Consider the following 15,126-nt stretch of genomic DNA (forward strand, 5'->3'; position numbering starts at 1 on the left):
TCCTGGCGTCGCACCAACCCGCGGATCGAATCGTGAGCAGATGACACTGTCAACGAGGTCATTAATCAGTGGCTTTCAGCGAAAAACGGTTTGGAAGAATGAAAAAAAAAAAGACCCGTAAACCTGGCCACCGAGAGACTATGTGAGGCGAGAGATATGAGATGAACCGCAGACAAGAAAGACGCCACACGGCGCTAGGCCTTCCCCGGGCCCGGCCGCAATGGATGTAAAAAGGTAAAGAAGAGGCCCGTCCTGCGCCTCGTGTTGGTTTTTTTTTCTTTCTCTCTCCGCCCGTTTAATGCGCTGCATAAAATACGGTGCGCCCCGGGGCGGGACCGAGGCGGGCGGAACCGAGGCGGGAAGATCCACGGTGACTTGTTAATCCTAAGTGGTATTTAAAGTTTCAAATAAAAATCATGATACAAATGTTCCCACATTTCTGCCTGTTCTGGGCTCTGCGGTTCGGTTTTATGCTCTGCTAGGGAACAAAGTAGAGAGGTGTGCGGTGGTGGAGGTGGACCGAGCCCGGGAGGAGTGATCGTCAAAAGCGGCCACCTCCGTCGGACGATTTATCACCTTCCGTTCATCCGTTTCTTGCTGCATTTCCTTTCCTTCCATTCCGTTCCGTTCCGTTCCGTTCCGCAAATGTCGGATCACCCCCGGAAGTCGGATGCACTCAACCTGGCCACAGGCCCCAGGCAAGCGTCTGTGCATCGCGCCCACACACGCGTCTTGCACTGGAGACGACCGAGAGCTAGCGCAATGGCGCACATCAGCCCTAGACCTGAAGGAGGCCGTCACGCGTCAACTCGTCGATAAACTTATCTTCTTCCTGCGGTCTGGCCATAGTTTGATCGATCGACCTGGGGGCCCGGCGAGGCCAATAATCTGCTGGGTTCTTCAATGTCCCATAGTCCGCCACACAAATCCACATGGTCCGGCCCGGACCTGAAATCTGGTTCGGACCTCGGATCCTCGTCGGAACTGGAGTCTGTAACACATGCCTCGATGTGGAACGGAAGGAGTAACAGAAAAGGGATGCCCACTACTTCCCAGATTGCGCCCCAGAAGTTCTGAGGTACCAACACACAGACACACACACACCGCCAGCTGTCGATTGCCAGAAGCGCTTTGCGACCTCGGAGAAACGGGGAAGTCAGGTGCTTAAGCATCATCTACCTTCATCACTCATGATTATCACTTCATCACTCACGTCCGGCGGGTTTTCGGTGAGCTGGCTACGGCCCCGGCCCCGGGGCTGTTCTGGCTGTGACCTGGAACCCGCGCAGTTGGCCATATTGACCTGATCAAGTTCGACACCCGGTTTAGGAAGGCCCCGCGGACCTGACGCTTCGTTCGAGGTCCACGGTTTCGTTGTTTCGTCGGTCGTTTATCGCAGTTAGCCGGCTGGACCGCCCCTTCCTGACAGCCAGGCTTCCGACGACGACGACGCTGCCCAGGAGTCGCCTTAATTGGTTTAGGCTAACAGTTTGCTAAACAGTCCAGGTTCAGGTCCAGGTCCAGGTCCACTGTCCAGTGGTCTCATTTCTCATCGCCGACCGAACGAACGAACGGACTAGAACCACTAGAATCTACGCGAATGAGAGAGTCAGAGAAAACTGGAAGCCCAACACCCAAGAACGGATCGAAAGCGGTGAAACGGTGAAGAGCACACCTGAAGGACCCGTCGTCGCCGCCGTGAACCTGGTGGTGGCTTCTGAGGCCCGGGTCGCAGCGCGCGCGCGCTGGGTTTTCTTTCCATTCCGTTGCCTGTTCCATTCGGGGGTTGCCTCTCCTCTGGACGCGCTGGTGGCTGTTCTGGTTGTGGTTGTTTTAAAATTAATTTACGATCGCTACGATCGCCGGTCTGTGTGGGAGAAGCAGCGCAGTGTGGTGTCTCCCAATTCCCCGTTCGTATCGCCCCGGGGTTTTCCGCTTCGGGGTTCCTTCGGGGTTGCTCTATTTGTTGCTGCTGCTGCTGCTGCTGCTGCTGCTGCTGGGTTCTCTTGTGGGTTGCGGGCCAGGGGCGCATTGCTAAACGGCATATTTACGATGGCGTATAAAACGTCATTTAGGGCAAAAAATATTAACTTGCAGATGCTTCACGCGCTGCGCCCACCACTCTGAATTCTCCACAACCGGCGACGCCGCCGCCGCTAGTTAAGCCGTTCTAGGTTCTCCAGAACCCACGGTCCCCAGCCCGCCCCCCCCCCTCCCCCGGGGGCCACCGCACGATTATTTGTCGTCACCGGACGGCTCTATTCTTAGCGGCGGCGGCGGCGGCTGTGGCTCGTTATTAGGAGGTCCGCTCCCTCGGCCGCCGCAGCAGCAGCAGCAGCATAATGTAATAAAAAATCATAGGTTCCCGCAAGACAGCCGTTATCCTACGACGCCCGGACGAAGAAAGGGGAACGAGGAGTGGGTGTGGCGGACGGGCGCGCGCGCGCGCGCGCCTTGAGCCTTCCCGGAATCGGTTACAAATGGCTAGTAAAGGGAAGATTTATGCTTTGTTTGTTGAAATTGGTGCAAACATTTGTCGCCTATTTTTCATTAATTCCACTCTTTCTCTTTCTCTCTCTCTCCCTCTCTCGGTTTGTATGTGCATCTACATCTATATCTATATCTATATCTATAGCTATATCTATAGCTATATCTATATCTACGTCTAAATCTATATTCTGTATTATATAAATATATATCTACTATATGTATAAAGTGTATATTAGTAAAATATACTAATGTAGTAGTAATACTACATTGCACAGTATTAATCTCCGTGGTCTGCGCCTTGGGCGCGCCATCGCAACGAATTTAATATTAATTCAAATTTTCGCAACCCTCCCACCACCACTCACTACCACCCTCCACCCCGCAGCCCCTACCCACCTCGTGGTCGCTCGACGCGGCTTGCTTTCTGGCTCGTTTGGAGGCTCGTTAGTTGACCGGAAAATTAAGTTTATATCATGCGGTTAATTACCCGGGATCTGGGATCCATAGCACAGCACTCTCTGCTCAATTCTCTGCGCCGGGCCGAGCCGAGTGTCGGGCATTTTATGCTTTTGCCGTCGTCGTCGTCGTCGTCGTCTTCTCGCGAGTACTGGGAGTCTTGAGACGCGCGCGACCCAAAGAAGGAACCTGCAGCAAATGTGGTGTGGTGAAAAAAAAACGGCATAGACAGTCCGTCGAATTAGCAAGGCATCACGCGTTATTACTTGTGACTGGACGCTCTTTGTTTAGTTTTTCAACAAATACGAGACTTACGAAACGTCCCCTTCCATCCATTGCCATGTTTATTCATTAGTATGATCAGCAAGGGCACACATATAATACAGTTAGTGTCCAAATCTGTTTAATTTCTACAAACACCGCCGCCACCAATGCACGGCCAGCAGGGATCAGGGAACCAAAGCCTACACGAAGCGCGCGCGGACACGAAGAAACGGAATAATCGGGGTGTGCCGCGTACGGACGCTCCACATTATGATTGAGTCATTTGCCTTACTAAAAGCTCGGTCGGTCACAATACTGGCCACTGGAAACGTATGTGGCGAGCGTAGAAAGTGATAGATAGTGATTGCCTGATTAACGGCCAACGGGCCGGCTTGGGGGCCAGGTCAGAACGTGTCGGGATAGAGCAGTAGAGCCCACCTAATAAACTCGTAAGAAAATTAGCCCCAAACGCAGACACACTCGCACTTTCGTCTCCAGCCAGCCAGCCAGCCAGCGTTTTATGCAAATTTCCTTCTCTCGGATGCTTTACAGCCGACCTAGTCCCGGCCTCCGAGGCCCCCGGGGAACGAGCGGGAAGAACGCTTGATGTGCTGTGCTGCGCGGTGGTGGTCAGTCATATGGTACGTCTCGTACGTTTATTGGCGTGTGTGGTGTGTTTTTTAGCTGCCGTCCAGCTCGTTAAAAATTAATTCACACAATTGGATTATCATAAACGCCGAGTCCTGGGCCGCTGCCGACGACCTGCCTGTAGCCTTCTCTTTCTCTCTCTGTCTCTCTCTCTCGTTCTACCTCGCACTCGGTACAAGTAGCCCTCCCCGTTTACGACCCAATCTGCTTAGGTTAATGCTTTTATTGACCACCTTTCTTATTTATGGTTATATCAGCAAGCCTACTTATATTCATGATCCGGCCCGTCCGGGCGTTCAATACCAGTTCCCGTGATACCTGAAGTGTAATATTTGGGCGGACCTGCCCCACCGCCCCCTCCCGCGCACCAACATTTCACATCTCCTTTATTCGCTCGGTCTTCGCTGATTCTTTCCCGTTCGTCGTCACTCTTCTCCGGGGGACATAAAAAAACACGCACAGCTCGGCTCGACATCAGATATAGGAGAGGTTACCACACGGGCGGGGGGACAACAACGGCAACGGGCGTGGCGTGATTAATGTCCACATTTGATCCGCTGCCACACTGCTGCTTGTTGGCCAGTCAGGGTTCTTCGCCGAGTTTTCCACAATGACACAGTGACAATGTTTCCCAAACCACCGACCAGTTGCCGTTGACCAGAGTTGCGCGTCTGGAAACCTCAGAATGTGCCCTCAGACTGACATGGGCAGTGTACTCTATCCGCGACCCAAACTGGGCTCCACTTATCGAATTAATAACACAAAGTTCTTCCGCCTTCTCTCTTTCGTTCCGTCTGTGTCTCGCAGGGGCGCTCTGGCGTCGAACTCATGATTGATCAACATCATGAGTCCTGGCGGTTCTCCAACTCCAAACCCCCAAATGGTCCATTATCCAGGCCGCGCGCGCGCATCCTGCACGCACGCACGCATCCATTATTTAATGCGTTTCCTATGTCGCGCTCTGTCACCGTCGCGACACAACCCCGGCGAGACCAGGCGATGGCGAACGAAAAGCGGTGCTGTAGAACGAAGACCTGAATGACGAGCGCTGGCGCAGAGAGCGCTCGAAAGTGATCGATTTCGGCAGATCGGCAAACGGCAAACGACAGACTCCCGAAAAAACCCGACTCTCTAGAATGGCTCTATTGCAATCTCGAAAAGCTGTGGATGCTGTGGACTTTCTCTGGACGCTCTCCACAGGAGCTGGTGTAGGTGGGGTTTGGTTTGGATTCTGGAAACGCAGACCCCGATCTGATGGCCCGATCAATTGGCCACAGGCATGAAATCTTGCTCTAGCCCTTTTACCAAACACTGCCTGCCCAAAACAAAGACGCCCCTATTTCGGTGGCGGGCAGTTCATGCAGCTTCCGAATACGGGCCGCCGCCGGGTTGTCCCCGGCCGGTCGGACAAGAATGCCTCCAGTCAAGTCCAGTTGGGGATACTGGAGTTGGGGAGTTCCACAATACCTGTATCATTCGATCATGGTGATTAACACTTGGAAAAAGTTGGGCGTAGAAAACTAGGGGGTTACTGCTGCTCTCGTGCTCCTGCTGCTGCTGCTTCGGGAGGTCGACCACGACCACGTCAAGGGAGGGCACTGTCCCCCGCCACAAATTGTTAGACAGCGAGCAGCGGGGTGCAGGCGCCTTTCGTCATGTGCGCCTGCATGGAATCAAGATTGTATCCACGGGCTACGAGCTACGTCACCCTTCGGGTTGCCCGTGGACCCCACCACATAAGTAGTCCAAGAATCGTTCCTCTCTCTCGCTCTCTCTCTGTCCGTACCGCCCTGCCTCTTTTGGCCTCCAAAGGTACAACGCCATTTCCAGCAGCTCCGGGGGGATCCGCCAGGGGTTCACTGGCTGCGGTGGAAGCGTTCGTTATACCGGTTGGAGATCGGCCGTTCCAGTGATAGGACTCCACCGGGCGGTCGGGCGGTCAGGCTGGCTGCAGCGATATCTCTCGCCGAGCCAGCCGAGCCAGCTCGTCAGCCCAAACCCCTGAACCCGATCTCGGCCGGCCCGGGCTGCCGGGGGTCTCTCATCGATTTTGCCTCCCGCCCTTGCCCCCCCTTCTTGCTGCCATCAAGCCATCCTGGTGCCTGGTGTTTTTTAATTGGCTGTAATTTGATACTTTACATTGGTCTCCCTGACGCTATCCTTCCCTCCCCCATCCGCCCGCTTCCACACCGCCTGTCACGCCGTACGCCTCGGCTCGTCATCCTTCCGGGCGCTTGCGTTCGGCGGGTTCGCCCATGGTTCGGGAAAGAAATTCCGTAGACGGGCGGGCGATTATCATACTGACGGGTCCCGATCGAATATCCTCATGAGTTATACATTCTTCTTTGTTCCTCCTTAATCCGAACGATCATGACATTACGAAGCATGTCTCAAATTTCGCTGCCGTTATTTATCAGCCCTTGTTCATAAGCAGTTCACAGCAGTTTTTTTTGCTGAGCGCTGAGTCCCACGGCAACGTCCCAGGTAGTCCCAGGCAGGTGAGGTGACGGCAGTGAGGTGCAACTATGCTTTACGTCCAACAAACGGGTACGTGACTACGGGAACTGCGTTTGCGGACCAACAGGAACATCACGCATAAGCACTCTGTCCAAATTTTGATAGAAATTTATGACAAAATATCGCTATTAGCAACACTGGAGCAAACCCAAACAAACACAACTGGAAACGACCGGCTGTGGGCCGATAAGTTGTTGGCCGGTGGCGTACGGTTTCTAGCTATAATCTTGTAACTAAGCTAGCCGAAAAGGAAAGTAAATGATTTAGAGTTTGGCACAATCACAAGCTAACTTTGTTTTGTTACTGTCATAGAGGTAGCTGAATAGCGTAGAATTAGTTTTGCTGCAAGAATGAGTAAATACCGCATATAATAAGTGTTTCAGGTTAACGGGATATGTTGGCAATCGTCACATTCCTCTTTGGTCGTTTGTCAATTTTGGGAACACTTTTGGAAATAACTGTTTACTCAACGCTCGCGCAGGTCGATCCGTCACCCCGGGAACCCTCTGTGGAACCCGGGAAGTGGTGCCCGGTTTTATGGTCTTGTACACAACAATTGCGGTTTGGTTGTTTTTAACCTACGCGGGAGATTTAAAACTCACACCTTCTTTTGCATTGCGCTCTTTATTATTTTTATTAACGCTTTATGTTCCCGCAAAAATGTTCCTGACACTGATAAAGGAATACACGCGCGTGTCACTTGCAAATGTGAACAAAAACTAATAAAATATTGTTTCACTAGTTTGTTACCATCAACCACCAATCTATAATCCTATTTTATAAATGGCTCAACCAATTCCATAATGTATTTCACTTGAAAGAAAGCTAACAGCACGGATATCTGAGAACGGATGTTAGGATGTGCAAACGAGGTGTAGGGCAGAGGCATATACTAAGTTGAGTCCATATTTTTAACCAAAACAAAAAATTCTACTTTAGCTTTTACAGGCTGTCAATTGCTTCAACTTAAATTTCTACTTCCATTTCACTTCTCCGTTCAGTGTGTCACGGAAGGACATAAGTACGTAAAATTGCCCTCTTATTCATTTTATCTCCAGTTGGAATGAACATCGGGTCCATTTTAAACTATCAGACACCTGCCCAGAACTAATGCAGTCATCATAAAACATAAAACAGGCAACTGGAAAATTGGTTGTCCTTTTAAACGTAGGTTCATAATGCCTCCGTTGTAGAATTCTTGGTCGTAGTTGGCGAAAAACTCGAGCAATCTTTTTTTACAATCCATTCTTGATCTCAATTTTTCATCATTCAGGAAGGTTTGTAATGCGCGAAAAAGGTGTCAATCGCTTAGGGGGCAAGGTCCGGACTATACGGTGGATGCATTAAAATTTCCCAACCAAGCTCCCGGACGTTCTGGCGAGTTCCTAAAGATGTGCGTGACATTTAGTTTTCCTGATGGAACACGAAACCTCTTCCGTTGGCCGATTCTGATCGTTTCTGGTCAATCACTAGCTTCGAACGGTGCAGTTGTTGACAGAAGAGGTCTGAATTTAGTGTTTGGCCACACGGAAGCAACTCATAATAAACGATTCCTTTCAAGTCCCACCAGTAGAACCTTCGTGGCCGCTAATCCTGGTTTGAGCCCCGGTTAAGATGCTTCACCACGCTTAGACCACGATCATTTTCACACAGTATTGTCGCATGTATCCTATTTCTCATCCCCAGTACCGTTCTCATTAAGAAATGGATCGCTTTCGTTCCGTTTGGCAAAAACTTCGCAGATGGCCATTCGATCCATCTTGTTTTTTGGTGTAAATAAAGGGGGTGCCAAACATCGAGCTTCTTCGTGAATCCAACTTTGCGCAAATGGCTTAAACCCTTTTGATTGTTATTCTTTAGGTCCTGGTCGATGCTCTGGCTACTAAAATGCCGACCAACTTTGATTATTTGTTTGATTTTATCGACGGCTGGTCTGCCTGTGTGAGGTGCGTCTTTAACATCATAAATAACTGAAACGTGTCAACGAAACAATGAAAACATTTTTTAAGTGTAAAGTATCAGCTTTGAAACGAGCCTAAACATGAAACTGTACGATCCTGATACTTCACGAGAAAGCAATCACTAAAGGCATCTGTCGTGAAAAACGTCCGTTACCTTTTCCCCCCGCCTTGTATAAAGTCTAGCCTTCTTAAATCTATCAATTGCAGATGTATTCGGATTATTTAGATTTAGGATCAGATGATCAGTTTTATGCACAATTTAAGGGACTGTTTTGTACATTTTTCGTTCCACACGTTCCATTATTTTCAAAGAAGCACCGGATTTTTTTCAAATAATCGTTTCTGTTTTCGTAGTAGTCGTACACTTCTGCTTTGATCACATAAACCCAGATCCTTAGCATCACCCAAAACCCATCGCCGATCGCAGCTTCTAACATCCCGCAAAACCGCGTTGATACCGCAAAAGACGCGTCTCTAAAATCCTGATCCTGATGATATGATCCGACTATCACATCCTCTTCTGCGTTTCAGTTGCGGCGTCTTGGCGTTGCTCGAAATTGCAGCAAAATTGGAGAAATTCCACAAACCGGCTCAAAGGCGGGCGAGGCAAGTTGACTTAAAAACAAACAACGCTTTAAAGTTTCCGGCAAAAGAGGGTTCGTGCAAAAATTGAAGGAAAAATCCAGCAAACGGCAGAGAACGCTACGCGCGCCGTTCTTTGTCAAGTAGGCCGGAACCCTGGGCCGGCAGATGTATTGACAGGACCCGGGAAGAATAAACCGCACGATTAGCCTCTAATTGAAGCGACCCCCCGTCCCCCCGTTGTGTCCTGGTGGAACGTCCTCAGAACCCTCGGAATTGTCAGAATTGTCACTCCGTCGTCGTCGTGGGGCGAACAAGACTGTGTGTGTGTGCGCCAGCGCAACGAGTGGGCGTGGCTTCCGTGTCTCCACCGTTTGGCGCTGCTGCTGGTAGTGGTGGTGGTGTCCTGGTCCTGCAGCCCGCTCCACGCAAGCCAGCGAATCGCGCGACCTGTCAGTTGCGTACGAGAAGCTGCTGTGGACGCACACGGATCGGCCGACACGTTGCGTGGGTCTAGTCCTTCCTCTTGCAGGTGGCTGGGTGCTGGTGTTTGTTGGCGGGTTGGCGCGTGAAATCGGTGTGCGGTGACAATAGCGCCACTGAGGCTCTGTGGCCAGTGTGTAGAGTTTGGACCGGGTGACGTGTGAGAGCGTTACCGGGGTGAGTGAAAATGACAGCAACGTGGCTGGACGCGTTTTCAGGAGCAGCAGCAACGGGGATCCTTCAACGCCGGTGAGCCAATTTGGGCCCCAGGCCGACTGCCATCAGCCCGAATCCGAATTCGAATCCGAATTCGTCGTCCCCTATCAACCCAACACCCAAAACTGCTGTGAACCGAGCCAGAGCAAAGGCCTGAAGAGTGTGTGCCGCCAAGTGAGCGTGTGCCGAGTGAGGGTGTAAAAGGGTGGGGCACCCTGTGTGTGTGTGTGCAGTGTCAGTAGTAGTTGCGATCCTGCTTCCTGCTGGCAAATGATGCTAGTCCCACCGGAGATGATCGCCGTGCAGTCGAAGCTGATCTATCAGATGAACAAGTACTGCGCCGACCGGGTGCAGGCGCGCAAGGCGCAGATCCACAAGACCATCCAGGAGGTGTGCCGGGTCGTGCAGGACGTGCTGAAGGAGGTGGAGGTGCAGGAGCCGCGGTTCATCTCGTCGCTGAACGACTACAATGGGCGGTACGACGGGCTGGAGGTCGTGTCGCCGACGGAGTTCGAGATCATCATCTACCTCAACCAGATGGGCGTCCTGAACTTCGTCGACGACGGTACGCTGCCCGGGTGCGCGGTGCTGAAGCTGAGCGACGGCCGGAAACGCTCGATGTCGCTGTGGGTGGAGTTCATCACCGCGTCCGGGTACCTGTCGGCGCGCAAGATCCGGTCCCGCTTCCAGACGCTCGTCGCCCAAGCCTGTGATAAGTGCTCGTACCGCGACTCGGTCAAGATGATCGCCGACACGACCGAGGTGAAGCTGCGGATCCGCGAGCGCATCATCGTGCAGATTACGCCCGCCTTCAAGTGCGCCGGCCTCTGGCCCCGGTCCGCCTCGCACTGGCCCCTGCCGCAGATCCCGTGGCCGCACCCGAACATCGTGTCCGAGGTGAAGACCGAGGGCTTCGACATGCTGTCCAAGGAGTGCATCGCCCTGCAGGGCAAGAACTCGGCCATGGAGGGCGACGCCTGGGTGCTCAGCTTCACCGAGGCCGAGAACAAGCTGCTGCAAGGTGAGACAGCCGACCCAGACACACATTGCCCGCATTGCCCGCATTGCAACCCCTGAAGATCCCTGAAGGCCCCTAACAGGAACTTGATATACGCAGGCTGTCCAATTTAATGGCTAACTCTTTTTTCGATGCTTAAATACGTTGATACTTGAAAGGTTGATTCGTCAAATGTATGTATAAAATACCGTTTCGGTTGGTTTTGGAAAATTGGAAGATATGGAAAACTTGGTAGGTCTTCACCGGTAAAACGTGTACGATATTTGGAAACGCTCATATCCACCTCGGTGGCTGCATGTTAATCAGCAGAATTGTTCTTTTTGGGGTTCCAGAAATCCACACGTCATGCAAGAGCATGCCAATGCAGTTTTGGCCGAAGAGCAGATTTTTAGTCCGGCGACATCATCGCCCCCAATTGTTTTTGAAAATGAAGAAGGAACCACCGAAGGAACCGTTGACTGGTTCTTCGACCAAATTGAAGCTCCAAACTTAGACGACATCTGATTTCAATAGGATGGCGCCATAGAGCGTCAGCCACAATCGGAAGCGTGTGCCCCGCATCTTCGGAAATCGAATAATCAGTAGAAGTGGTGTCGTCAATTGTCTTCCAAGAAGCTGCGATTTGACACCATAGGATTATTTCCTCCTTACCATCCTTATTTTTTGGGGGCAGTGAAACATAAATGTTACGCTAACAAACCAGGACCCCATTCACGAGCTTAAGACCTAAATTGTAATTGGGATGATGGGACCAGATACAATTGAAAATGTATTCAAAAAGAGGTCGACGGTCGACGGTCGACGTTTGAACAAAATTGGTTATGAATCAACCTTTCAAATAAATGTTTAAGCATCGCACGCATATTTAGTCGTCTTTTTATATAATCAAATGAAGAGAAGAACCTTAAATCGGACACCCTGTATTTGTCGCCTTCAGACTCTTGGCAGTTGGCTTGCTGCACTTGCTAGTTGTTACTGATTATTACCGTTATTATTTGATCACTTTTTGTGTGTTTTAACATTTTGATATGAAGAACAAGGTGGCCTGGTTTACGGTACGGTACGATTCTACGTACGGCCCTAACGATTTTTTCAAGTCGTGCTCTGTTCTCGTTGGTTTTCCGTGGACTCCCGTGAACACAGTTGCCACAAACGATTCAGATCCGTCCGAATCACTTTCATATCAATCAGATTTTGTTTGCCAAAAGATGCCAAAGGTCAGCTTTGTTTTTATGCAAGAGCCTCAAGCAAAACGAATAAGCCAATGGCGAACGGAATAAGGAAAAAGCAACGAAAAGTGATAAAATCATAATAATGTAATTAGTAATAACTAATAACTAATAACTAAGTAATCATAATAATGTAATTAGTAATGGTGACCGTTTTGAAACCATTTTAACTTTAAAAAGTTCACCTTATGGTCTGTGAGAAGAGAAAAAAATCGCTCACTGTAGATGAGTCACTGCTCATTATTTGGCGCTGGAGACTGCGCCGCGAGTGTACAACTTTGGTCCAGTGTCCAGAACCAACGGGCCGGAGGCCCTAGATAAGGATCAGATCCCCCGCCGTACGCCCCTCTTGCTGGTATCCTTGCTCATGTTGGCATATCTGTTAGAATTCCGCTAACCTAGTTTGAAGAACTCGAATTCGGTGTCGTGGCTGGTCTGGAGGTCTCAATATGACGGAAGACCCCGAGTTCCCGAACATCGCATCAGCGGAAGCAGCTTCCCCTGCCTTGTCGCGGAGATCTAACATCGCTTCGATTCTATCTCTCTCTCTCTCTCTCTCTCTTTATCTCTCTTTCTCTTTCTCTCTGCTTCTGTTTTTCCCGGGGGCCTGTGGCGTGTTTTCCCGGCGCGAAGGAGGCTGCCGGAGACGGTGTCTCAGCATACTGAAGACGCTGCGGGACCGGCACCTGGACCTGCCGGGCAACCCGGTGACGTCGTACGTGATGAAGACGCTGCTGCTGTACGAGTGCGAGAAGCACCCGCGCGAGATGGAGTGGGACGAGAGCTGCATGGGCGACCGGATCAACGGTATCTTCCTGCAGCTCATCTCGTGCCTGCAGTGCCGCCGATGCCCGCACTACTTCCTCCCGAATATGGACCTGTTCAAGGGCAAATCGCCCGGCGCCCTCGAGAACGCCTCCAAGCAGGTGTGGCGGCTCACGCGGATCATGCTCACGAACTCGCGCTGCCTCGAGGAACTGTAAGGCTCGCCGCGGCCGAGGCGAGGTGTGTAGACTGAACCTCCCCCCCGAAAGGCCACTAGGGCCACTAGGGCCACTGTTACTACGATTTCCTATTCCAAAACCGCCCCGGGCTGCCTGACAGCAGCCCCATTTACTACTCTAACTAGCTACTGGCTCCTACTACTCTAGTACTAAATTATTCAAAACGTGCAAAAGAAAACAAAACCATTACTAATAATACTAGGATCTAAGGTCTACTACTAGGGGGAGAGCATTCGGAGCCACTCTATCCTCCAGCTCCGGCTCTCCAGGTCGAAATTAGTGGCACTCTAATGTGGCACGAATGCATTCAATGCAGAGGAGAAACAACCAAACACGGCACCTGCGGCACCACTTGAGGTCCGTTTTACTGAGGACGTTCGAGGATAGGTTGGGTCATTCGGACTAAACTGCGCTCTGCTGAACTGAGTCGGGCCAAGCCGTGCGCGGCAGCAACAGAGAGCATACACATACGTATACGGAGCACTAATCGAAACTTCATACTTCATAGAACGACGAATCTAATCAGGTCGAGGGGGTTCGGCCCAGCGGCCCAAGTCAAGTCTGGACCGAGTGAGTAGTGCTATTAGTTTTTAGTAACGTAACTGATCCAATAGAGCCGCGCCAACTAGTTTCGCCGGCCGGCGGAAAGAAAGTGCGGAAGAAGACGAAAAACACTAGCGCTGAAGCAGACTCAATAAACTTAACTATAGTTCTGACATTGCTGAAATATGACGTGTCTCGTTCGTTCGTTCGTTCGCCCTGTGTGCCTCACAAAGTGTCAAAAGCAAGTGTCAAAGCAGCAGTCAACAGCAGAGAAAAGGCGTGTGTGATCTGGTCTGACCACTGGCTGGGCCTCTGGCTAATCGATCGTCTTCTAATAATCACCGTCGACAACGATAACGATGACAGCGACAACAATTGCGCCGCTGGAGCGTGGCACAGCTGTGGGTCGCGAACGACGACGACGACGACGACGACGACGACAACGGTCAGGCAATAAACGGTGACAGGACCCCAACAACAGGACGGCGCAGCCAAATTTACGATTATGAAGCTCATAACTTCCACCGAAGCTCTCCACTGGCTGTGCCGCGCCAGCGGCTGGAGAGCCTCTTGGAAGAGCTGGGAAGATCTGAATCGAGCAGATTATGCGAAACCGGGACCCGAATTAAGAATGAGAGAGAGCGACAGCAGGTATATCTGTGGATGCACGCGGTTCTGCAGGACACCACAGGTTGCACCCTCGAAGTCCCCGAGCACCCCGGGGTCGCCGCCTCTGCCCACCGCCTCTTGATTGATGAGCGAATGGAGACTCCGTAGGGCGTCAAATGAATAGAGTTCATGCGTCAGCGGTACGTCCAGTCCGTCTCTGGGACTCTTCGGCTGGAGGAAGACATCAGTTATGGAGCTGATGAATTTGACTTACCTACTGCTCTGTCAACTCTGACCTCTGACTCCACGAGACTGGACTGGACTTGAAGGATCCAGACCCAGAGTTGTAGTTCGCCCAAAACGCCCATGAGCCGGAACCCGTCGGGCCCGGAACTCTAAAAGTCCACACGAACGGTGTGAACTCGGACTTGGACTTGCGTTTGTTTCGATCCTGGTTCGAGGCCCCCGGCTTCCTCGTGATTCGGGGTGGGATTCCTGGCATACCACCAGCCAGTCAGCCAGTCAGCCAGTCAGCCCTCTAACGGTGGTTTCGAGCCTCAGTTTAAATCAGCGAGAACCAAATTAGACGTGACAGGTGAAAAATGGTTGTTTGTCTAGCGCCCGCCACACACCCTCTGGTTCCGCGCGCGTCACCGCCCCCGCGGTTGTATTTCCAAAAGTTTTGTCCGCTGTGCCTCTGTGTGTGTGTGCTGTGTGCGTTATGCTGGTGACTTATCAGACGCTTCGCTGGGTGTTCGGAACTTGGTGGAACTACTGGTGCTCTTTGGTGCTTTGATGGCGACGGGGGTCCGTGGGCCCGTATAGACTCTCGGGCTCTGTCTCGACAGACCCACGGGGGGGGATGGGTGCCGTGTGGCTGCGCGGATGATCCGTCGGGCGACCCGCTGGCCGCCCGCTGCCTTATCTCGTGTTGTGCGTCTTAGGGGGTCGTTGCTGGCCGATGTCCGAGGCCCGAGTTCGGCGGACCAAGACCCCGGCGGATTCCGGACCGACGGAAACCTGTTTAAACCACTCCACGCGATGGCCACCATCCACCGAACCCCGTGCGATTCGTTCTCTCTCACACACTCTCTGCTCAGAATAAT

General features: G+C 51.7%; 1 protein-coding gene across 1 annotated transcript; it reads left to right on the plus strand.

Annotated features, from left to right (window-relative positions):
* The first annotated feature begins 9,860 nt into the window (after positions 1 to 9,860).
* LOC128267709 (protein mab-21) lies at positions 9,861 to 13,553 on the plus strand. Its single transcript, XM_053004603.1, has 2 exons — positions 9,861 to 10,638; positions 12,498 to 13,553. Exons 1-2 carry the CDS (start codon positions 9,888 to 9,890, stop codon positions 12,845 to 12,847), a joined length of 1,101 nt encoding a protein of 366 aa, XP_052860563.1. The 5' UTR covers positions 9,861 to 9,887; the 3' UTR covers positions 12,848 to 13,553.
* The last annotated feature ends 1,573 nt before the right edge of the window (positions 13,554 to 15,126 follow it).

This window comes from Anopheles cruzii, chromosome X, assembly GCF_943734635.1.
Source record: "Anopheles cruzii chromosome X, idAnoCruzAS_RS32_06, whole genome shotgun sequence".
Classification (NCBI taxonomy): Eukaryota; Metazoa; Arthropoda; class Insecta; order Diptera; family Culicidae; genus Anopheles; species Anopheles cruzii.